Raw genomic sequence first — 25,555 nt, forward strand, 5'->3', positions numbered from 1 at the left:
CTCAGAGATCCAGTTGTAATACCATTGTCTAGGGATGGCGGAGAATTCCTCCATGGACCCAGTGAGGCCAGATTCAAAAGAATCCGGCCTCCGGAGTCTGTGGAGGAATGGATCACTTACATCTGCCCCCCTGAGGAATCTTCCCTGGCCGGATCCTTCCCGCTGGCTGGCTCTGGGGCGCCAGCGATACACCTGCCATTGCTGTATCGCTGGCTGGGCTGACTGACTCCGGATGCAAATGGTGTAGCAGATGCCATTTGCGGCTGGAAAGCAATTAGATTAATCCAAATGCAGCCATAAATGGCTGCATTTAGCTTAAACCAAGGGCTTTATGGCCGCAAATGGCGTAGTGGACACCATTTGCGTCTCTGGTTCTTCACGCGATAGGCTAGCCTATTAATCTAATTGCTTTCTGGCCGCAAATGGCATCGCCGTGGAGTGTAGCTGGCCAGGGAGGATTCCGGGGGGAGGGACAGATCGCCACCCTCAGTGGGCGGATTCCCAAGCGGAGGAACAGGTAGGGAATCCGCCCATCCCTACCACTGCCTTACTTTCATCTGCACTGTTTTTGGATCCAGTCGAAGGCTGTATATCTTACAAAGTGGTACGAACATAGAAGGGGATGCGGCTGTGGCTGTCACGAAGGGACCCTGCACTTCTGAATTTACCACTACAATACTGGGCTGAAGACTGCCATTTTGCCCTTAATCTTTATCAGTCCAAACTCAGCAAGCAGGGTTGGGAATAAGGCATCATTGGGGAGCTCTGTGAGGAAGGCAGACAAATAATCTTAAAGGAGACTCAGGTCAGGCATCAGTGGTACTCCCTGTCAGGGTGATGAGGTCCCGGTACCTGCCCAAGGATGCCATGTGTTGTTGAGCGCTCTGAGTGCATACATGAAATCCAAGATAAGAAAATATAAGAAGGGCCAGAGTAAATCCTTAGGGTTCACTCTGGCTTTCCCTGATTATGCTTTTCCAGGTGGATCTGGTTTATAGCTGCAATTGTGTTGTAGGTTCTTAGTACTGTCTAGGCCATTTCTTTTTTTGCTCATGTTTGTTGTTTCTATTAATGTTTTGCTGATTTATTACTGTATTGGTCTATTTTACTATTGTAAGGTGCCTTGGGAGAGGGGCTCTTGCCCTGAGAGATGGCCTAGAAATATTTTAAATAAATATTTAAATGAGCTTCACAAAAAGCTTAGAAATATTTTAAATGTTGTTCCATCCCTACTATTGCTTCATGAATTGTACACAAAATTCACAGTTACACATATCCGCCATCGGATTAGGCACAGGCATTCTGCTGGGGAGAAACTGGTAGGTGGAATATGGGGGAGATACATGTTTTAAAATGTTTTTGGGTAAAGAGCTGAAGTCCTGTTCCCAGTACCCAAGGAGTCTTGTTCCCAGTACCCAAAATTCACCAAATAAGCAAGAAAAAACTGCTTATCGTCCCTGTATTCCATGGAGTATTTTCTGATGTATTCAATTATCTTTCTATGTTTCGAAGACCCAATATTAGTGTTGGATGTGAGGAAGTCATTACTACGCTTATATATAGATGGAACATACATACAAGAGTATGTGAGAGAGGAAGTGTGTGTGTGTAAGATCAGTAGTGAGTAGGGGGGACTGGCATGGCATGGGTTCATTGATGTAATTAACTGGCACACTTTTAAGTGCTATACAGATTAATAAGGGTACTTTTTGCCTTGTCACTGATTGAAATGGTTCAGCTGTCATATAAGGAGCACCGAAAACCACTGCTTGGTGGCAGGAGTTCCACACTATTGTAATCTGTTTCTGATGGAGCAACTGTTCAGCCTGATCATTGGAATCCTCATGCCAGACCCAGTAGACATCAGCTTAGCTATGTGGTAGTCTCAAGAGGAACCCTTTCCATATTCTTTCAGAAACCTCCAAATGGAGCTGGTGGCATTTGAATTGTCCCCCAGCCTAACTATTTCTGATGCCATGGTCCGCCATTACTAAGTGTTATGGTACAATTTTGACAAGACTAGAACTATATCAATGTCTGTTTGTATGCTAATGGATGATGAGGATGAGGATGGGGTACCTGGTGAGTCCACCTGGAAAATATATATCTCTGAACAGAAATACAGGAGGATGAGCTTGGTAGCCCCATTGAGAGCATCTGGGTTAAAATAAATGGAGCAAAGAATAAAAGGAACCTGGTGGTCGGAGCCTACTACCGGCCACCCAATCAAGGAGAAGACGAGGATGAAACTTTTGAAAAGCAAATCGCCGATGTTTCAAGGAAGCATGATGGAGTAGTAATGGGGGACTTCAATTTCCCCAATATCTGTTGGGAGACAAATTCTGCAAAACATGGCCCCTCCAGGAAATTCCTGACTGTCAGGGTGGACACTGAGGCCATAGAATCCCAGAGTAGTTCTGATTCTGAGGAAGAGCAGTCGCTCCTGGGAGAGGAGCGCTCTCCTCTTTCCCAGGACCAACAGCTGACGGAGATTCCTCCCACCCGCATTCCTAGTTTAGTTAGCAGTCCAGGGAGTGACCGAGCACAGATAGCAGACTTAGTGGATGCGCGACGCAGACGCAGAGAACGGCGCCAGATGGAGGGCGCGGAAAGGAGCGTAGTGCCCGGTTGGCGCGCACACAATGGCTTCGCCCCGAGGATCCAATGGAAAAGGGGAGGGACTCTCTGTAGTCCTTAAATTCAGGGGTCTGCCAGTAATTCCCTTTCAAACGGGGACCAACTGTTCCAACTTAGGGCATAGGTACTCTGCTGCTCAGATCTAGTTGCTACCTGTAGAGTTGTTAAGTTGTAAAAGAAGAATAAAGCTTTGAAAAGAATCCCTTTGTCTGTGTCTGGACTTGGCTACTGGATTAGACTGAGAGAGGCCTCCAAGGAGCCCTTGACACTGACTTGTGCGGTGGATAACTTCCTCCTGCAGAAAGTAGAGGAAGGAACTGGAGGATTGGCTATCCTTGACTTGATCCTAACCAACAGAGGTGACTTAGTGGATAAAGTAGCAGTTCCAGGAACTCTGGGGGAAAGCGACCATCTTATACTTGAGTTCTTGGTTCTAAGGAAGCAAAACCCGAGTGTAGCCAAACGCGTACCCTGGATTTTAGGAAGGTGATTTTAATAAACTCAGAACAATGATAAGTAAGGTCCCATGGCAAGCAACTCTAACAAGAAAAGGAGTCCAAGATGGGTGGGAGTTTTTAAAAAAGGGAATTCTCAAGGCACAATTACAAACAATTCCAACAAGAAAAAAAGGTGGAAGACAACAGAAGATGCCAATGTGGCTTCACAAAAAGTTTAGAGATGACGTGAAAACAAAGAAGTACACATATAGGAAGTGGAAAGAAGGCCAGGCAACAAAGGAAGAGTACAGGCAGGTAGAACAGAATTGCAGTGATGGTGTCGGAAAGGCTAAAGCTGAGAATGAGCTGAGGTTAGCAAGGGAGGCTAAAAGCAACAAAAAGGCTTTTTTCAGCTACGTGCATAGTAAAAGACAGAAGAAAGAAATGGTGGTTCAGCTGTTAAATAAGGATGGCAAAATGATAAGAGATGACAAAGAAAAGGCAGAAGTGCTCAGTTCCTACTTTGGCTCAGTCTTCTCCCAAAAGAAGGTCTATGACCCCCCTGGCAAAGGCAAAGTACCGATTGAAGGGGCAGGATTGCACATTGAGATCAATAGGCATATGGTCAAGGAACACCTAATTACTTTGAATGAGCTCAGATCTATAGGTCCAGATGAACTGCACCCTAGAGTAACAAAGGAACTGGCAGAAGAACTCTCAGAGCCACTCTCTATTCTCTTTGAGAAATCATGGAGGACGGGTGAAGTGCCAGATGACTAGAGGAGGGCTAATGTTGTCCCCATCTTCAAAAAGGGCAAAAAGGAGGAACCTGGGAACTACAGACCAGTCAGTCTGACATCAATCCCTGGGAAAATTCTGGAGCAGATGATAAAGCAATCCATCTGTAAGCACCTTGAAAACAATGCAGTGATTAATCGAAGCCAACATGGATTTGTCAAGAACAAATCCTGCCAGACAAATCTGATCTAATTTTTTGTTCAAGTAACCTCCCTTGTGGACTGTGGGAATGCTGTGGACATCATATACCTCGACTTCAGCAAAGCTTTCGACAAAGTGCCCGAGGATATCCTGATGAGCAAACTAGCTCAAAGTGGGCTAGATGAAATAACGATCAGGTGGATCCACAGTTGGCTACAGAATCGGACTCAGAGAGTGCTTATCAATGGGATCTTCTCCAACTGGGGAGAGGTAATGAGCGGGGTACCGCAGGGCTCAGTCCTGGGCCCAGTGCTCTTCAACATTTTTATTAATGACTTGGAGGAGGAGGTACACGGAATGCTGATCGAATTTGCAGATGACACAAAATTGGGCAGGTAGCTAATAGTTTGTAAGCAAAAAAAATAATTCAAAGTGATCTTGATAGACTGCAGCACTGGGCAGAAAACAACAGAATGACATTTAATAGGGATAAATGCCAAGTTCTGCACCTAGGAAAAAGAAACCAAATGCACAGTTACAAGATGGGGGATACGTGGCTCAACAACACTACAAGTGAGAAGGATCTTGGAATTGTTGTCGATCACAAGCTGAATATGAGCCAACAATGTGATATGGCTGCAAAAAAGGGAAATGCTATTTTGGGCTGCATTAATTGCTTCCAAATCCTGGGAAGTATTAGTTCCCCTCTTCTCAGCACTGGTTAGGCCTCATCTCCAGTACTGTGTCAAGTTCTCCTGACTGTTAGAGCAATATGACAACAGAACCAATTACCTAGGGAGATAGTAGGCTCTCCCACACTGGAGGCATTCAAGATAAGGCTGGACAGCCATCTGTCAGGGATGCTGTGACTTGGATTCCTGCATTGAGCAGGGGGTTGGCCCTTCCAACCCTACTATTCTATGATTCAATGATTCTATGATGTTGATTTACATTTCTGTACCACGCCATACCTGAGGCTCTCTGGGTGGTTTACACAGATTAAGAACATGAAACATTACATTACAGTAAGAAAATTAAAATACAGTGTAAGAGTTTAAAACCATTTACAGAACACACACAAACGGTATACACAAAGAGAACATAAATTGTATATTGTTAGTCTGTGAGCCCACACTGTCTTCAGAAGACTAAAGCAGCAACAGCTACTATTTTAAAATGTCTTTCTTTGATTCTCAGTGTTTTACGTGATATTGTAAGTCGCACTTATACATATCTGGCAGGATATAAATTTATAAAGTAAAACAACACAATGAATGTGAGAGAAGGGGGAGCCATTTCCATTTTAACAGTGGAGGAACTGGGGTCAGAAATACAAAAATTCACCAATCTTCCCTCTTCCTTTTTGTGTTATCAGGAGGCAGCTGTGGTCCCCCAGCGAGGTTAGACTTTGCTGAGCTTCACGATGAGTATAAAGAAAAGAATTCCTTTCCTGTTGGCTCAGCTGTGAAATATACATGTCGCCAAGGCTATGCTAAGCATCCTGGACTGAAGGCCTCTATTATGTGCCTTAGAAATCAGGTGTGGTCAGAAGTTCAGGAATTCTGTAAAAGTGAGTCCCTTATCATTCTTGAACTAGATATGAGGGGCAGCGGGAGGATGGAACATTCTTTTAATAGGGAATACTATATAAAGCCCAAATTATCTTAATGTTTAATATAAGCAGTGAATCAAGTCATGCAACTTTCCCCTTGTGAATGTATTCATTTTAAGAAAATACAAAAAGAAAACTCTGAATCAGTTTTGCTCTTTAGAGGAGTTTAACGTAAGTAGGAAAAATATCATTTGTCTTATTTTCTGCTAGGAAAATCATGTGGACATCCAGGAGAACCAGATAACGGCAGGCTGATTGTATCAGGAGATTTTTTCTTTGGTTCCACTGTAAATTACACCTGTGAGGAAGGGTAAGCATCAGAGAAATAAAGAGGTGTTCCACTGATTTTCTGGTAGGGTTCCTCTTCCTTTAGCAGCGTAAGCAGAAATCATCTGATAAAGCTTCCCCCTCATTTAATACTCTCCCATGCAGGAAAAGTTTTGCTGAGAGATTTCCGCCTCTAATGCAGCGTTAAAGTAACACCAGTATTGATCGAAAAGTGAACAAAACTGGTCAGACAGAATAAATTGGTGCAATGTAAGGATAACTTCTATGAAGTATGGCAGATGTTTATGAACTATGCAAACAGTAACAAAGATATCACCAGCTCCCCAGCTAAACATGAAATGAGACAAAAACAATGAATTATAACTGTATTGTATACCATGGAATGTGATGGTCATGTTGTTCAGTCGTTAAGTCGTGTCCGACTCTTCGTGACCCCATGGACCATAGCACGCCAGGCCTTCCTGTCCTCCGCTCTCTCCTGGAGTGTGCTCAAGTTCATCTTCATTGCATCGGTGATGCTATCTATCTCATCCTCTGCTGTCCCCTTCTCGTATTTTGCCTTCAATCTTTGTTTGATTTTACATTAATGTATTTCGCACAGTGAATCATTTTTTAATTAATGTTTGATGTATGACTTCAATGAACATGACATTTGCATTTTGAGAAAAATCAATACAAATATGTTCTTAAAAATTCATCCAATTATTGGTGAAACAAGAGTTGGCAATCCTAGGGACAAACTTCTCTTGCAGCCTAATCCTATCAACCTCTGTTAGCAAAGTTTAAGTGGTAACTGTCAACAGGAGGGGAACGAAAACCGGGCCAGTGAGAAACAAGGAGGTATCAACATGCTTGTGAGAACCCTAAGGTTTGCAGAAATACAAACATCGTTTAAAGAAATAAAACTTAGGGGCAAAATCCTAAAGAAAACACAGCCTAATGAGGACTGCGTATGCTCAGCAGCCATTGAATGTAGAATGTCAGTTGTAAAAACAGAATGTTGGGGCATCTGGAACGCTCTGCTTCTTGGAATGGTTGGAATGGTTGCTAGAAGCCTGAATAGGAGCACTCCTGTTAGGGAGGGGGGATACACTGCAATATTTTGTTGTTTACATGTCATTCAGAAATAATTACACAGTGCTTAGTGGAATGTACTCCAAGTAAGGGTGAATAGGATTGCACCGTAGTGTGAAATTGCAGAGTAAGCTACTTATTCCTTTCTTCCATGGATCATGCAGGAAGTTTATTCTTCCTTAATATGTGACTGAAGTGGTTGAACTGGTTTTTCGTTCTTTTGTGAGTGGCTGATAAAGCCATTCTACATAATCCAGAAAGAGGCCCGGATTGCTTGCTCAAAAGATTTCAACTAATTGGGACACTGCATCACTAGGAACCAAGGACTGGATGTCGTAAGAGATATCTGCAGAATCCTGGCCTTCACGGAACATGCTTTCCTATGATCCTTGATATACAGTTTCATTTTTTGCTGTGCATAAGTAAACAGAGCATATATTGAATTCAAACAACTCAGTTCTATACATCCCAGGAGGAAGAAGCAGAAGATCCGTAATTATTTCTCTCTCCGTACAGGCATAAGCTAAGTGGTCAGTCTTCTAGACGGTGTGTGATATCTGGCCGAAAAGTAGAATGGACTCCTGCCATTCCCGTTTGTCAGCGTAAGTAGAGCACATTTTAATCGAAATATTATCACAAAATGTCTCCTTGCCAGTACAATTTCAGCGATTTGGGAACAATGCAAAATAGATCTGGAAAAGTTTGAAAAGGAGAAGTATAAATGCTAAAGTCAGAGATACTGAGCAAGTTCATAGGCAAAATAGAGAATTGAGATCAGAATAAAAATGGGGCCCAATCCACCACTAACTCCTTTTGAGCATGTCCCAATGTTGTTAATGAGCCTGACACAAGAATATGGTACTGCAAAGACCATTTATTTCAGTGGGGTTTTGTGTACTAGATATTCCTCTTGTATTGTCCTAAACAATGAAAATGGAAAGACCTTGGCCCCATCTACTCAGGCGATTTACTCCAGTGCTACTGGGCCTCACAGATGATCATGGCACATGATGTTCCCCCCTCCCCACAGCAACCATGTGTTTTCATGCTGTAAACCCCACATTTTTGCAAACTCATTTTGTGATGGGTTTTCCTGTTGCGCTTGCTTCAGTGTGGTTTGGGAGTCTGTGTGACCTCAACTAGTGATACTACCTTTGCCTCTGGCTGGGGGGTGCAGCACTGAAAGGAGGAAGGGAAATTTGCGCCATATCCGGAGGACCGGACCTGCGCATGATCATGCTTTGTTTTTCCCCAAATAAGCCTTACAATCAGCACATGGCTGTGGGATGACTTGAGAAAGACGCTTCAAAAGTGGACACACTTCTGCCCTGAAAACAGCCTGCTAAATGTGTCTGCTCAGAAATAATTCCCATTGACTTCCACTGTACTTACTTAGCACAGCACGGAGCGGACAGAGGAGCGGGGAAGACTATTGTTCTAAATCTGTGCTTTTCTGAAGGTGCAGACCTTCGCATAAGTTCAGTTACTTTAACCTGCTTTGTTTTTTCCCCAAATGAGCCTGTGCTTTGGGATGACTTCTACTTTTTGAAATCTCCATTTCTGCCCTGAAAACAGCCCTCTAAACATGTCCACCCATAAGTAATTCCCATTTCCTTCCACTGCACTTTCGTAGCACTGAGCCGAGAGAGTGGTGGGAAACGCTATTGTTTTGAATCTCTGCTTTTCTGGGGGCATGGACTTTTTCAAAAGTTAATGACTTTAACATGCTTCCCCCCCCGCCCCCATGAGCCTGTGCTTTGGGATAACTTCTGTTCTTTTGAAATCTCCACTTCTGCCCTGAAAACAGCCCACTAAATATGTCTACTCAGAAGTAATTCCCATTGACTTCCACTGCACTTATTCAGCACGGAGCTGAGTTGTTTTTTTTAATAAAGGGAAGCTTGTTGATGCAACAAGACTCCACCCACGTATGCCTGAACTAATGCCATTTCTTGTGCAGTCTGCCACGCAAAAGCGGTTGTTCCCCTTCTTTTTTTATATACACCGCTTTAATCGGCTGCGTATGCCATGGATAGAGCAAATCCAATTTTATGAAAATGCGGTTGTTAACTGAATTGCGTTGGAAAGCGTCTCTGTGTAGATGGCCCTGTGTGTGTGTGTGTGTGTGTGTGCAAAGCTGTCTTTTATCTACAAAGAAATTAACATGATTTGCACAAAATCTATTGCAGCGTATTGTATGACTGCTAAGTGTGATGTGCTTCCAACTTCATGTGCCTTCATGTAGTGTCTAATACTTGGAAAATAATTCCCTTGTGTTTCCACTATCCACTAAATCTTCTGTATAGCATTGTAGTTCCGCGCCTCATTGTTGACTGGGTCTCCCTTTCAATGTTCCTTTCCAATGGTGTAGCTTTATTATCTCTCTCTCCTACTTTTTGTCTCTAAATAGAACAGGCTTTGCTTGATCACAATGAATGTGTTTTATATCTGTCCTGTGCCCTTTGAAAATGAGGGGGTGGGATTATCTGAAATAAAGAACTGTGTCCCAAATGTGCATGCCAAAATATACGTGTAGATTAAATCAGAAACTATACATTAACTCACAGACAAAAACACAAAGAGAGATAAAATGCTAAATAGGTGAGACCACTGAAGTCTTCATCTTCCTCATTCAGTCATCTATACTAGTTGCCATCACACCACTCTTTGACAATTAAGTTCAAAGATCAAGTATGTGATGTGAAGAAGAAATTCCTTTGCTCTTCTTAAGCATGCCACTCAGTATTTCAGTGATGCCAGGTGTCCTAATTTTTACAATACTTTCCCCCCTATTAATTCTCTTCATACAATTCATTCTATCACAGTCCTAAAATGTAGAACATGGAATATAGGAAATGACATTTACAGGACAGCAGGCACTCTCCTTTAGTGTCTTTAAGGAGCTTGACTTGCTTGATATGCAGGTACTGGTGGGAAAACAAAATATATAAAGTTTATTCTATTCATTGTGGTGATTGTGAATGACTATGACAAAGCATGGCAGATTGTGGAATGCCAGAAATAATGGTGTTTCTTCTTTTGTTTTTCTGTTGAGGTTTGGTCATGATTTGCAGCTAATGCTACACTTGGACTACTTAATATTATACAATAATATTTAGCCTTAACTGTTGAATTCAGTAGTTGCATTTTCCAAGTTGGCTCACTTGAAAGCAAAATAAATTCTAGAGATTATTTTCAATATATGCCTTCTGCCTCTCTCTAGGTATTTCATGTTCTCCACCACCAAATATTCCCCATGGCAAGCACAGTGGCACATATGTGAATGACTTCTCCTATGGGACAGCTGTAAGATACACCTGTGATAAAGGCTACCCCCTTGCTGGAAATGCATCTATTTACTGTACCACTAAGGATGGGTTAAATGGAGTGTGGAGTGGCCGTGCATATTGTGGAGGTGTGGCTTTCACATACATAATATTTTTTTATTCTTCTGTAGAAAAGTCCAACTTACGTTAACTCCTAAGTGTGATAATCTAGTAATATTATGACAAACACTGCCTGTTATTTTCCGACAAGAAGAATAATTCATTATCTGTATTCCTAAACAATCAAAACCTGACCTATTTGGCAATGTTACTGCATAGACACACAGGAAACAGGTATATTCCCTTTTCACCTTTCCTTCACTGTTGTTTGATTATTAAATCATTGTATTTTCAGTGTCTCAGTGTTCACCTCCTCAAATTAAGAACGGGAGAATGGTGTCTGGTTCTTCTGGAACTTACACGTATAACCAAAGAGTGACGTTTGAATGCATTGCTGGCCACAAGATAACTGGCTCGAGAGTGATTCAGTGCCAAGTGGATGGCACATGGCACCCTCCTGTACCTCACTGTGAAAGGGGCAAGTATGACTATGGAGCTTCTTATCTGACACCTTTCCTACAAATACAGAGAGCTCACTTTCAGACTGCAAGAAACCTTGTCTCACGAAACTCCTGTGAGAACAATAAATACGTTCCTCACTGTGTATTGAGAGAATGGTTTGAAGGAGATTAGTTTGACCCTGCTAGAAAATTGTATACTTTTGCTATTTGCTGTGTTGCTGATATGAGAACTTTAAACGTAAGCCAGTCTATGCCACTTGAAAGCAAAAGTTGTCTGCAGAATATTCATATTGAAATATAATTGCAGTCCTTGTAGAGAGAGACAGTGTGGTACATCGGCTCGAGCACTGGACTTATGCATGTGAGATTTGGGTTCAGATCTACACTCAGTGATACACCTTACTAGATGACATTGGGCCAGTCATCATTTCCTAACGTAACCTTACTTAGAGGGCTGTGGTGACAAAATGTGGGAGGAGGAGATCATGTATGATGTCTTGTGCTCCTTGAAGGAAGGAGGGGATAAAATGTAATATACAACTTTTCACTGTAACTTTCTGTTAAGCATTCATTAAAAAGCTTTTGTGAATATACTTTCTACGTTATTTTTTTCTGTTTAGTATCACAGTGCCCCTTGCCTCCAGACATAGCCAATGGGAAGCACAATGGTTTTGCTGGGCAAATGTCTGTAACGTATTCTTGTGATCCTGGTTATTCCCTTGTTGGAAAGGCATCTATTTCCTGCACAGCTTCTGGAGACTGGAGCCTTCCTCTGCCCCACTGTGCAGGTATTTAAGATTGCCGTTTGAATTTGTGAGCTGGATACCCATACTTTGTATAGTCTGTACTGGTCTTTCGTTGTAATTTATTTCTTTTAAAATTCCCACCTTAAGCTGTTGTGAATTTTGAAGGAAAATGGCTTTGTAGGCTCTCATGATGGTAGGACAGGAATCTGCAGCATAAACGTGAACACAGGAGGCTTGATTTCAGAGTTGCAGGGTAGCCTAGCAAAGATTCTATGGTTAACTGGACTGGTATATATTCATGATAGTTAGAAAAACAAAAAGAGGAAGCACTTTGTTCCTAGTATACCAGCCAAAGTTCACATAAAAATACAAATCCACTAGTTGATCTTCGTATTGTGTTCAGGGATTGGTATCAGGAAGATGTAATAGGAGACATCTCAAAATGTATGGCAGGATCCCAGATGTAGGGACAGTTTTCATTTTCTCTGTATTTGATGGACTCCCTCCTCTCTTTCAACAGTGCAGTGTTCCACACCTCAAATGATTGCTAATGGGAAATACAAGAGTCAGAAATCAGAACACTTTACTAGCGGGATGTTTGTAGAATACAGCTGTGAGCCTGGATACAACCTTATAGGAAATGCAAGAATGTTTTGTACAGAGTCTGGCTTTTGGAACTCCTCAGCACCAAACTGTGAATGTGAGTCTCTTGTCAGCCTTTCTATTTAAATCATAGTATGCAGCTCATGCAACAAATCTAGAAATGTTGCCAGGAAATATAACATTGCATACATGACCCTTTATGTCAGGGGTGGACAACTTGTGGCCCTCCAGATGTTTTGGCCTACAACTCCCATCAGCCCTAGCTGGGGAGGCTGACATACTGCACAGTGACATGCCGGCCTGTAGCCCTATCTTTATTTCCAATGGGCTGTCCTCACAAGCGAATTTGTGTGAAGTTAGAGCAGTTTGAGTTCCTTCCCGACAAATTACCTCGTCACCAATCCTCTGCCAACCAGCTGCTTCCTTCTTTAAAAGCTGCATTTTCTGAAACTCCTTTTATTCCAACTTTTGTTTTTACTGAAAGGGGCTCCCTGGCGGTTTTAGCACAGTGTGCCATGTCCCCCACTGCATTAAATCCTGGGTGTGCCTCTGTTACCTGGCAGTGATGTGGCCAAGGTGGTGGGATGTCCCGTTCCCTCTTGTTTCCCCAGTGGAAGTAATTTTTCCCATTCCCATTGAAAAAATCCCCACGAGCACAGCAGTGACCCTTCACATTACCACAGTACCGGGGACCTTAGGTACCCTGCTTTTAATCTTTAACATATCCCCCCTTTTGTGCATGTTTACTCAGAAGTAAGAAATAAATCTCGCTCATCTGCAGGAAAGGGTTAAAAGTTAACTTTAGTAACTCACCTTAAAGTGTTCTTTCACTTCTCTTAAATTGCTACTGTGTTGTTGTGCTTCTTTGATGTCCTGCAGTTTCTCTGTTGTTATGTAAAGTCCTTCTCTGCTATATCGCATTATTTCATTACTGCAATTACGATCTTTCGGGTTTGCAGGAGCTCCTCATTGCAAGCAGGGAGAAGGAGAAAGGGGGGAGTTGGAAGGGGGATTGGAAGCAATTGACAGAAGTGCACTCATGGGGAAAAATGGGGTTGGAGCAATAACTCTGCAGCTGTTTGCTGGGCTGTGGCGAAATTCGGGTGCGGGCGGAACTCTCAGGAGCCTTCAGATGCAGCACTGGAGAACTGGAGATTTTGGTTTCTTCTGGGAAATCTACACACACAGGGAAAATTAGTTGCTCTCCATTCATAATAATGTAGGGAGCGTGGAAAGGGGTGGGAAACAAGCCTCACTCATTGGTTGAGCAGCCCCTGCCAGTTTGATGACGTTCAGTTCTACTCCCCCCACCCCACCCAGAAGTATGTTCCTTTCGAGTGCCGAAAACCAGATTTTAAAGGTACACTACACTTGGCTTACCTTGCTTCGTGTGTCCCTGATGGACCAAAGCTGATTCCATGAAAATCTGGGTAATACTCCAATGAACTTCTCATTCTGTTGTCATGAAGATCCCCCCCACCGCAAATTTTCTGAGACCCACTTGGGCCCCAGAGGCATTCTTCTAAAAATAACAAGGGTGGGCTGCTGCAGACAAACACTTCATTTTGAAAAAAGAAAGGTAAGTTGGGGTGGGGTGGGATGGGGAGCAGAGCATCCTGGGGGTTTAGACCAGGTGGTGGGAAACAAGGGGAGCGTTCAGGGGCTATGTGTGGGGGTGGGCATGGGTTTTGTTTTTGTTTGGAGTGGTGTATGGTTTCCTTGGGTTTTTGTTTTTGACATGGTGTGTGTTCTGTCTGGTGTACACGTATGCACACGTGCTTGGGTTTTTTGTATGGCTCTGTGGTGTGAGTAGGCGTTTTGCCTGTGTGTGTTTCTCTGAACATCACAAATTTGCCTGCTGTGAAATAGGTATTTTGTTGTGCTTTGTGGCGCCAAATAAATGATCTGGAATTTGGGGGCTCAGATCCCATATCTGCCTTGTACTCAATTACTTGGCCAGGTACTTGTCTCAGAGCCTTCTGTGAAATAGGTGTTGCAGGAGAAAACTGTGGGTTCAAGAGTAGTTTTGTTTTTGACCTCAGACTCCACCTCTGCCTTGAATTCAAGTTCTTGGTCCTTTTAGCTTCCTCAGTTTGCCTTTTGGAAACTGTTTTGTGACTGGTTATGCCCCACCATTCATTCATTCATTCATTCATTCATTCATTCATTCATTCATTCATTCATTCATTCAATATCCTGCCTTTTTCCTCTTGTAAGGAACCCAAGGGGGCTTACATTGTCCTTCTACATGGTCTCCATTTTATCTTCAAGACAACCCTATAAAGTAGGTTAGGCCAAGAGTCAGTGACTGGCTTAAAAGTCATCCAGTGAGTTTCATGGCCAAGTGGGAACTAGAACCCGGATCTTCTATGTCCTAGTCCAACACTCTAACCCCTACACCACTCGCTCACCAGGCAGTCATTTTGTGTGAGCATTCACAACACACTCAAATGTTGAAACATACCCATCATCTCAAAAAGGTTTGGGACCCCTGCATTATGTATATTATTGTTGGATATATTTTCTATCTGTCTGTCTCTCCCTCGGTCTATTGTCTGTCTCTCCCTCTGTAGTGCTGAGGACAATAACATTATGCCATTGCTCCTTTCAGTGGTACGGTGCCCCTCACCTCCCAAAGTCTTGCATGGGAAGTACAATGCCGAGGAATCAACAAAATACACCAATGGAAAATCTGTAAAATACAGCTGTGAACCTGGCTATGTACTAATAGGAGAGGCAACTATTTATTGCACAGGATCCGGTGTGTGGAGTATCCCTGTCCCACGCTGCGAAGGCAAGCTTATATAGTAGATTTTCATTTTGGCTTTACAGATTTAAAATTGAGATCATTGTTTTCATAGATTCCCTCTTTCTGCATTGAGAGGAACTCAATGTTATGGGTGGGCTACGTATATACATCACTGTGGCTGCCTTTACACTAAAGAAACCGCCTGCAGTCCTCCCATTCTAGAGCCTTCCAGCATTTGTTGCAGGCTCCCAGTGACCATGTGATTGCTGAGAGGGGAAACTTTTAATTTTCATGGTTTCATAGAATTCAGTGAAACAGTGCCATCTAGTGGCTGTTTTAATCACATAACATTCCAAGTTAAAAAGATGGTTCATTAGTTCCAGATCTTTTTGAGACAAAATAACCAGGAAATACCTGTGGATGTGCCCTGGAGGTTAACGATGTCATGAAAAGGACCCGCAAGCTTCTGTGAGTGAGCAATCTCAATAGCAGAATAAAAGCTCCGTCTGAAGGGGCCCTGTTAATGGACCAGGACCTGATATAAAATGAAAAACATAAAACTCTTACCTAAGTTTGTACTCTCACCACCCGCCCCCAAAGAGAAAGCTGGTTAGGAAGTCCTGCTTACTTTCCCAAATTAACACCAAAGGGAGAGTGTAAGACTTTTTATTTTCCTGTCTAACCTTGTTTGCTATAAATTGAGGAATCCATGTTAATTTTCAGTTGGCATTTTGTTTTATTCTTTTGCAGCTTTGCATTGTCGGTTGCCCCCAAAGATTGTCCATGGAAAGTATTTTGGAAAAGACTTCAGATTTGGGCAGTCTGCAACATACGTTTGTGATGCAGGCTATTCTCTCATTGGAGAAAGTGTGATTACCTGTACTTTGGAAGGCTCAAACTCTGTGAACTGGAGTGAACCTCCAAAATGCAAAGGTTCTTTTTAAATTTTGTTTTAACAACCGTAGACCCATAGATATAGCCTCATGCACACAGCTACTTAAAGTGCATCTTTTGCACACAGCACCTAGGTTTGTAGGTGCAGGGCAGTTGTCCCCAATTTAGTAACTCTGACAGATTTATAGCTGGGGTATAAACCAATGTTCCGGGAGTAATTTTATATTGAATTTTTTTTTTCCATAGGGTGCCTTGCACCTCCAGAGATTGCCAATGGGAAACATGACACCGACATTCTGGACGATTTTCCTTACGGCTCCTCTGTGACTTATCATTGTGATCCAGGCTACTTTCTTACTGGAGCAACAACAATCCATTGTCTGTCTTCTGGAACATGGAGTCGATCTGTCCCTCAGTGTAAAAGCAGAGAATGTATGTGAGGGGATATTTATTTTTGTCTGTCGAAGGATAGCAATAGTATAAGTTGCATGCAATGCTACCAACCTGGGGGTCAAAATATATACTCTCTATATTTTGCATATTAGATAGCTAATATCTAATGTGCTTTTGCACATCCTTTAAACTGTCCTAAATCTTCCACCATTCAGCATTATTGAATAACCTTGAGGTCTAGTATTATGAGAAAGGGGGAAAAACCTTTTTCTCCATGCCATGCATAATTTTATACACCTCTGTCATATATACCCTCTTACTCACTATTTTTCTAAGCTAAAAGGGCCCAAACATTGTATGCTGCCCTTATAGGGGAGTTACTCCAGCCCTTGATCATTTTGGTTGCCTTTCTTTCTTTCTTTCTTTCTTTCTTTCTTTCTTTCTTCTCCCTGTTGCTGTGGCTGACTGTGATGTCTGCCAAAGAGGGGAATGGGGAGTTACTCTTGCTTTTTCTCCTCACGGTCACTTTCAACTACCAGAGCCCTGCTGCCACACCAATACACTAAAGGTCACTAAAGATTGTGACTTTGAGAGCCAGATAATTCCTGGTCAGTCCTAACTTTAGCCTTGTGCCTGCAAAGTATGTATTTTCCCACTGTGCTATGTCCTTTGTCAAAGATCATGAAAGGTGTATTATACTGGGGAAAGATTAAATGTTACGTTTCGCATCAAAGTTTTGTATTAAGAAAATAGTAATGCAATGCATTCTTTTTTCCATTTGACATACACGATAGATTTACATTTTCCTTTGCAGTCACTGGTTGTGTAACTCCGGAAATTCAAAATGGAAGGATAAGATCTAAAATGGTAGATGAATCAGTGGAGATGATTCTATTTGAATGTGACCCTGGCTACATCCTGAAAGGCAACAGTATGCTTCAGTGTAAATCTGACAGGATGTGGAACTCTCCTGTGCCTATCTGTGTCAGAGGTATGTAGTAGTATTGGTTGGATTTCATTCCTCTGTGATGGGTAGGAAGGCTACTTAAATTTGTTTGGGATCTCCTCAGAAAGTTTCAGATATGAACCAAAAAACTTTAAAATCTTATCTAAGTTTGCATGCACAGAAAGAAAGAAAGACAGTTAGGCCTCCATGCTTACTTCTCCCCAAAGTTAACATCATAGGGACAGTTGTAAGCCATTCATTCATTCTGTAGAGTGTGCCAAAGGCAACAACCTACGCAGTTTTCCTTAACTGGATCGAACTCTTGTAATAGGAGTCAACTAGTGATGTATTGGACTAGACAAGTCAACTAGTGATGTACTGGACAGGCAAAGGAAGGGATGCAATGTGCATGTTTATCTTTAATCTGAATTACTATTGCTGTATAAAAAGCATAAATATATTATGCTTTTAGTTATTTAGTTAACACCTAAGATAGTTTTTTGCATTCTACAGTTGTTTCCTTACTGAGATGCATATTGTACTGATGTAGAAGGCAGACATGTTTTTCCTCTTTCTAAAACATCTCCCTATACTCTCATGATAAATTGCCCACTCAGCTTTAATTGTCTGCAATGGTGTGTGTGTGTGCATGTGTGTGTGTGTGTGTGTCCACCAGTGATTTACTCTGAGTTGGCTGCGTGTTGAGGTCACTAGGGATACATGATGTTGTGGCCATCCAGCAGCCACCCCAGAGCTTATCATGGAAAAACCAGGTTTCCTGAGATTGCTTAAAGTCCGATTCTTTTCCTCAAGTTGGGTGCTCGGTGGTATAGTTGTTGTGTGCCCCAACCCCCACATTTACCTCAGGTATGCTAGCCCTGCCCAGGGGTGTGCCTTTCACCGCGACCCCAGTTAAGGGGTGTTTCCCAGCACAAACTAATTCATGTCTACTCAGAAGTTAACTCCCATTGTGCTCAATTAGGCTTGTCACCTGAATGCCCACATCAGAATTTACAGAGATCCCCATCAATTGAAATGGCACAGTTTAAAGCACAAATTCCCTAAATACTCTAAAGCGAATCTTGAGGCTCCAATTCTCCGTTGTTTGGTTTATTGCCTTAGGAAGTAACTACGTCACACCTTTGTTATAGAGATCATGCACAGCATTGGGTTAGAAAGGGGGCTGGTTTCCCATCCCTGTGCTCTTCTCCCACCCCCATCTTTCCCAGCACAAACATATGTGTGTCTATTTGGAAGTAACTCCCATTCTGGTCATTGAGGCTTGTATTTTATTTCCCATTTCATGCTTTGGTAGAGTGCTCCCCTACTTCCCAGTGAAAACTACCAATATGGTTCCCTATATCTGGCCTTTTGGTAAACCAAAAGATATCATGTTACTTGGAGGAAACAAATACATGGACTATTTGTACATTTGAGATACCAAGGCTTTAAAATCCCATATACACTTATCTGGGAATAAGTTTGACTCATTGGGCTTACTTCTAAGCAGACATGCATAGGATTGTGCTGTAAGTGTAACAAATACATATGGGTAATAATTATGAATCCCTGAGGTCAACAGTATTTTTATTTGATTTTCATATCTTCCCCTCTTCCCCTTTCAGAGGTGCGATGCCAGCCACCCCCATATGTCCAAAATGGGATTCACAATAACCAGGAAGCAGCAGTCTTTGCCAGTGGGATGTCTGTGAAATACATCTGTGAGCCTGGCTACAATCTTACTGGAGAGGCAACTATTTATTGCACAGACTTGGGCACATGGTCTTTCCCAGCCCCTCACTGTGAAGGTACATTTCTCGACCACAAGATTGTCCAGTTTGGCTCTCGAAATGGATGTTCAAAATGGAGAAGCCAAGTTCCCACAAGTGCCTCCTGTTTGAATTGAAAACTTTTCAGACAACTTCTTAAATTAAGGCTGCTTCAGATGTTTCAGACTTCCTAGGCTGAAGTACACATTTAGGAAATGTGTCACATGGAATTCAATTCTGTGAAGGATAATGGATCATGTGACATGCCCCTTAGAAGAAGCAAAGACAAATTGGCATCTGCTTAGGCTGACCATATTTCCTTGAGACACAAACGGGATATTGGGATGACAAAAACGAGATGGGGTTATGTAATATTCCGTATTCATGAAAAAGTAAGACGATAACAGAAGTTTGATTACATGAACATATTGAGCTAACAATTATTCTTCAGTGACATAACTCATACAAAAATTTAGGTAGACGTAGAGGGGGACTGTATTTCACCACGATCGTACCATGAATATTTCTCCAATGAAGTAATCTTATGCAGCAAATTTCGGTATTTCAACACCTTATCATAAAACTTCTCACACTCCATGACACAATCTGGTTTTACAACTAACATAGCCCTCATTGTCTCAACACTTAATCTAGATTTCTCCTTTGACCACATACCGTGAATAACACTAATTTATTGCATATACACAAAAAACCCACTCATAAATATACATATATAAAATACTTATAAAATATTACACGAGCACTAAACAAATCTATATGGCATACCACACTGAACACTCTAATACAGGATTGCAGTGGCCAGACTGCAAAAAATCATAAACATACACCAAAAAGAAAAGAAAAAAAGGAATGAACACCCCGACTGCTATCAGAAGCCGGTATATGCCAATGTCCCACTGGAGAGTTCCGCTGTAATAAAAAAATAGCTAACAGACTGTTGAACCGAAATATGAGTCTGAAAAGTCCGAATCAAACTGAATGTAGGGCAGAAAGAATCTCTGTGGGCGGAATGATGGTGGAAATAACAGTAAGACTCACCCTCCTGGTCCCACACGCTGAATGGGGCTTAGCGACCGCCTCTTGAATTCCCGCCACTGCAGACAAGCTAGGGGGTGGCGTGTGATCGTTGCTAGATCAAGAAGCCTGGCCCTGACTGGATAAAGTAAATGGAACTTCCTCTTTTGTCACACTAGTAGTTTTACTGCATGCATTGATTAGCATAGAGCCTTATGATAAGCGCGTTCAGTTTTTTACAAAATATTAAAAATGGGACAAAATTGATATTTATATTAAAATGATGGGACGGTTGGGAAATATTAAAAAAATGGTACTGTCCTGTTTAAAACAGTACGTATGGTCAGCCTACATGTGGTATTTGTCAAATTCGCACAGTAGGGGAGGCTGCACTCAATGTACATATTCCTCAGTGCTGCAAAGATAGCGTCTGGGTATTTAACTGCTTGAGCAAACTAGAGAGCTCACACTTTGTTACTCCTTTTTGTGCACTTGCATAGCTGCATCTTCAGCACACACAAGGCACAATTTCACTATCAAGATTCATGGTAGCTACCGTGATTCCTTGAAGTTCATGAAAGCCTATGCCATAATAAATGTGTTTGTCATCGAACTGTGGTTTTCACTTGTTGAAGATAAAATATAACTTTCATTTTCTGTACATTACAACCGCCTCTCCCCTCCTTTCAGTGGTGCAATGCCACCTACCGCCACCTGTCCAAAACGGGGCTCACAGCAACCCCGAAACAGCAGTGTTCACCAGAGGAATGTCTGTGAAATACACCTGTGAGCCTGGTTACGCTCTTACTGGAGAGGCAACTATTTATTGCACAGATTCTGGTGCATGGAGTCCTCCTGCCCCTCGCTGTGAAGGTATGTTTCTTATTCATTGACACCTGCGGCTTCTTTCACAGTGCACAAAGCATGCAAACAGCCATTTGAAGGGCAACCTGCCACCAGATAATTAGAGAACTTCCATTTTTAAAAAAGGTCAGCACCTCTGAATCCAGACCAGGTATACTGCTTCTCACCCTGGAGACTCAGTTTAGCTTTGATGGGTGTTAGGAATTGCTTCCATAGGCAGAACTGGGGTGGACGAGATAGGAGGAGCTATGGATGGTGGAGTCCAGGGCACCCGAGATGGGGAATGGCTTGGTAGGTTGGCGGAACCTTTGGCACCTCCATGTTTTGGAGGCACTAGTTTCTGCCCTTGCCTCAGGGCTTTATTACATACCTCTAGGATTTAGATAAAGTGAGAGAGAATGTTCACAGTTGTTCCTTCCCCTGATGTTAATACCACAGCTTTAGGTCAGTTCTTAAATTAGAAGAGAGAGTAAAAGTGAGAGTGTACTGTTTTGAAAGTTCCTCTTAACTTAATTTTCATACTTCCTATGTCTGTAAAGTGAATAAAATTTGGTCTGAATGGCATGTTTGGTTTTGAAATGTCAGTCTTCTCCCACTTTCTGTTCCACATTACCAGTGTTCAGAAAGAACACTATTTATTTATTGCATTTTTATACTGCCCAAGAACCAAGGCTCTCTGGGCAGCTCATGGTTAAAGCCTGAAGGAATCACCCTGCATAATAGCAGTTGGCAGAAGACATGTATAGAGACTAAGAGGAAAACGTGATAGGTTTACCTTTCCAGTAGATCACCACCCACATCAAAACCTCACCTCTTAAAAAGGTGGAAGAGTGGCGCTAAGGATACCAGCAGAGATTGCATTTCTGTTCCCCAAACGGACATTCTCCAGTAAGAAACAAAAAAGGAAGGTGTACTGGGAGTACACAGGAGAATTACAAATGGATGACAATGTCGAGTGGACCCCATATCCTTGTCTGGAAGCAACCCAAGTGTACCAAATACATATAGATACTAGTTATAACTCATTGGGGTCTACAGTACTTTTATTTACTTTTTAAACTGTTCTTCCTGTCTTCCCCTTTCAGAGGTCCTGTGCCAGCCACCCCCATATGTCCCAAATGGGACTCATAACAACCAGGAAACAGCAGTCTTTACTAATGGGATGTTTGTGAAATACACCTGTGAGCCTGGCTACAATCTTACTGGACAGGCAACTATTTATTGCACAGATTCTGGCATGTGGAATCCTCCTGCCCCTCGCTGTGAAGGTACATTTCTTACTCATTGACACCTGTGGCTTCAGCAAAACTTTCGACAAAGTGCCCCATGATATCCTGATAAGTAAACTAGCTCAAAGTGGGCTAGATGAAACAACAATCAGGTGGATCCACAGTTGGCTACAGAATCGGACTCAAACAGTGCTTATCAATTGGATCTTCTCAAACTGAGGAGAGATAATGAGTCGGGCACCACAGGGCTCTGTCCTGGGCCCAATGCTCTTCAACATTTTTATTAATGACTTGGAGGAGCTGCAGGGAATGCTGATCAGATTTGCAGATGACACAAAATTGGGCAGGATAGCTAATACCTTGGAAGACAGAAACAAAATTCAAAGTTATCTTCACTTGATAGACTGGCGTGCTGGGCAGAAAACAGAATGACATTTAATAGGGATAAATGCCAAGTTCTGCACCTAGGAAAAAGAAACCAAATGCACAGTTACAAGATGGGGGATACTTGGCTCAACAACACTACAAGTGAGAAGGATCTTGGAATTGTTGTAGATCACAAGCTGAATATGAGCCAACAATGTGATGTGGCTGCAAAAAAGGGAAATGCTCTTTTGGGCTGCATTAATAGAAGCATAGCTTCCAAATCCTGGGAAGTACTAGTTCCCCTCTACTCAGCACTGGTTAGGCCTTATCTGGAGTCCTGTGTCCAGTTCTGGGCACTGCATTTTAAGAAGGATGCAGACAAGCTGGAGAGGGTTCAGAGGGCAACAAAGATGATCAGGGGACTGGAAACAAAGCCCTATGAAGAGAGACTGAAAGAACTGGGCATGTTTAGCCTTGAGAAGAGAAGACTGAGGGGAGATAGGATAGCGCTCTTCAAGTACTTGAAAGGTTGTCACAGAGAGGAAGGCCAGGATCTCTTCTTGATCATCCCAGAGTGCAGGACACGGAATAATGGGCTCAAGTTACAGGAAGCCAGATTCCAGCTGAACATCAGGAAAAACTTCCTTACTGTTAGAGCAATATGACAATGGAACCAATTACCTAGGGAGGTGGTGGGCTCTCCCACACTGGAGGCATTCAAGATGAAGCTGGACAGCCATCTGTCAGGGATATCTGACTTGGATTCCTGCACTGATTGGGGGGTTGGACTCGATGGTCTTGTAGGCCCCTTCCAACCCTACTATTCTATGATTCAGTGATTATTTCACAATGCACGAAGCATGCAAACAGCTCTTTGAAGGGCAACCTGCCACCAGGCAATTCAGAGTACTGTCATTTTTTTAAAAAAAAGGTCAGCACTTCTGAATCTGGACCAGGTATACTGCTTCTCACCCTGGAGACTCAGTTTAGCTTTGATGGGTGTTAGGAGGTGCTTCCATAGGCAGAACTGGGGTGGACGAGATAGGAGGAGCTATGGATGGTGGAGTCCAGGGCACCTGAGATGGGGAATGGCTTGGCGGGTTGGTGGAACCTTTGGCACCTCCACGTTTTGGAGGCACTAGCTGCCTTTGTCTCAGGGCTTTATTATATACCTCAAGAATGTAGATAAAGGGAGAGGGAATGTTCAGAGTAGCTCCTCTCCTAACAGTAGGTCGCAGAAGATGTGTGTACAGATGTGAAGAAAAATATAAAGAGTTTTAATGTTTTTTTAATTAAAAAAAAATTAAGAGGAAAAGTTTTGAGTCATTGTTTAACTTCTGGAGCCATGGAGACAGCCTCTACTACAAAGTTTGCTATAAAATGAGGAATCTGTTAATTCTCAGTTGGCATTTTGTTTTATTCTTTTGCAGTTATGCCTTGTCCATTGCCCCCAACGATTGTCCATGGAAAGTATTTTGGAAAAGACTTCAGATATGGGCAATCTGCAATATACATTTGTGACACAGGCTATTCCCTTGTTGGAGAGCATGTGGTTACCTGTATTTTAGAAGGCTCAGACTCAGTGAACTGGAGTGAACCTCCCAAATGCAAAGGTTCTTTTTGATCTTTTTTTTTTTTTTTAACAACCTAGACCCATAGATAAAGCCTCCTGTGCACATCTACTTTAAGTGCATCTTTTGCACACAGCGCCTATGTTTGTAGTGCGGGACAGTTGTCCCCATTTTCTGGGAGTAATTTTGTGTTGAAATATTTTCTCCATAGGGTGCCTTGCACCTCCAGGCATTGCCAATGGGAAACATGGCAACAAAACTCTGGGTGATTATCCTTATGGCTCCTCTGTGACATACCATTGTGATCCAGGCTACTTTCTTACTGGAACAGCAAGAATCCATTGTCTATCTTCTGGAATGTGGGATCCACCTGTCCCTCAATGTAGAGGCCGAGAATGTATGTGAGGGCATATTTACTTTTGTCAGTCAAAGGACTGTAGCAATAATATATGGGGCATGAAGTTCTGATGACATCGAGAGCCGCTTCAGAGCGGCACCTCCCCCAAACTATATATACTTCAGGATGTGACTGTTAATGAAAACAGTTGGGAATGATGCACGCAGGGTATGTTTGCTATACCTTGATGCAATAAGGAATGAATGCCTTTCACACCGATGAGGTCAAGGCAATCTCTATGTCTGCCTCTGACTGAATCTTTAGGTTACTACCACAAATGTGCTCAGCAAATCTTTGATTTTTGTTCCTTGAATGGCAGCATGTGGTAGCAGGAGCTTTAATAGTGATCTCACTGAGACTCATCTTCAGCTCAGGTTCAAGTAAGAGGAAAGCGTACCTACGTTTGAATTCTTCCTTGATGTGTGTTTTAAACAGAGGAAGAACTCTCCTCCTTACCTCCTCTCACTCATTCTTGAATCTCCCCTCCTTCCTTGCTTTCTGGACTGATGTTGCCAAAGTTGACATGGGTTGAGAAGAGAAGATGGTCTGTCCCCTCTCAACTCTTTAGTGCCTACTGTGTTGCTAAGCAGCATTGCAGGTCACCTAATGTCTACTGCAGTTTCCCAACGTCTACTCCAGTGTAGGAGAGAGGTTATTTGCTGGCTGATGGGCTGAATAGCAACACCTCAGGAACCAAGAGATCTCTCCCTCCCTTCCTTCCTCTGCCAACTTGCCACACCTAAAGCACCATTGTCATGAGTACAGGAGAGTCCTTCATTTCCTCTCTGTGCTTGTGGTGGCAGGTTGGGATCTTTGTCGAAGAGGGCAGTTGGGAGAGAACACTCCCCCTTGCCCCTTTCTGCTGGCCGTGGCTTGATACCATTGTATGTATGTATGTATGTAATTAATGTCTGTACCGCCCCATAGCTGAAGCTCTCTCGGCGGTTCACAAAAAGTGGGTTTCACCATGAAAACCCACTAGCAGCCACTAAGGGTTGTGACCTCGAGGGCCAGATAATTCCTGGCCAGTTTTAACCTTATAGATGCAAAGCAAAAGTTCTCCTACTGACCTACGCCCTTTCTGAAAATCAACAGTGGGGGGTTACCTCATACTGAGGAAAGCTGTGATCTTGAGTTTCACAGTACGGTTTTGTGTGAA

General features: G+C 42.6%; 1 protein-coding gene across 1 annotated transcript in view; it reads left to right on the plus strand.

Annotated features, from left to right (window-relative positions):
* The window catches only part of CR1 (complement C3b/C4b receptor 1 (Knops blood group)), a 126,751-nt gene that overhangs the window by 89,830 nt on the left and 11,366 nt on the right, over window positions 1-25,555 (plus strand). The window contains exons 38-53 of the mRNA XM_084853355.1: window positions 5,389-5,583; window positions 5,836-5,935; window positions 7,504-7,589; window positions 10,211-10,402; window positions 10,669-10,851; window positions 11,455-11,622; window positions 12,101-12,280; window positions 14,795-14,977; window positions 15,683-15,865; window positions 16,073-16,258; window positions 17,034-17,210; window positions 18,791-18,973; window positions 20,660-20,842; window positions 21,919-22,101; window positions 23,859-24,041; window positions 24,211-24,396. Coding sequence (XP_084709481.1) covers window positions 5,389-5,583; window positions 5,836-5,935; window positions 7,504-7,589; window positions 10,211-10,402; window positions 10,669-10,851; window positions 11,455-11,622; window positions 12,101-12,280; window positions 14,795-14,977; window positions 15,683-15,865; window positions 16,073-16,258; window positions 17,034-17,210; window positions 18,791-18,973; window positions 20,660-20,842; window positions 21,919-22,101; window positions 23,859-24,041; window positions 24,211-24,396 — 2,751 coding nt within the window. The remainder of the gene's footprint in view (window positions 1-5,388; window positions 5,584-5,835; window positions 5,936-7,503; window positions 7,590-10,210; window positions 10,403-10,668; window positions 10,852-11,454; window positions 11,623-12,100; window positions 12,281-14,794; window positions 14,978-15,682; window positions 15,866-16,072; window positions 16,259-17,033; window positions 17,211-18,790; window positions 18,974-20,659; window positions 20,843-21,918; window positions 22,102-23,858; window positions 24,042-24,210; window positions 24,397-25,555) is intronic.

Source organism: Heloderma suspectum, chromosome 4, assembly GCF_057233095.1.
Source record: "Heloderma suspectum isolate Gila_16-S chromosome 4, 16-S_ref, whole genome shotgun sequence".
Lineage (NCBI taxonomy): Eukaryota > Metazoa > Chordata > Lepidosauria > Squamata > Helodermatidae > Heloderma > Heloderma suspectum.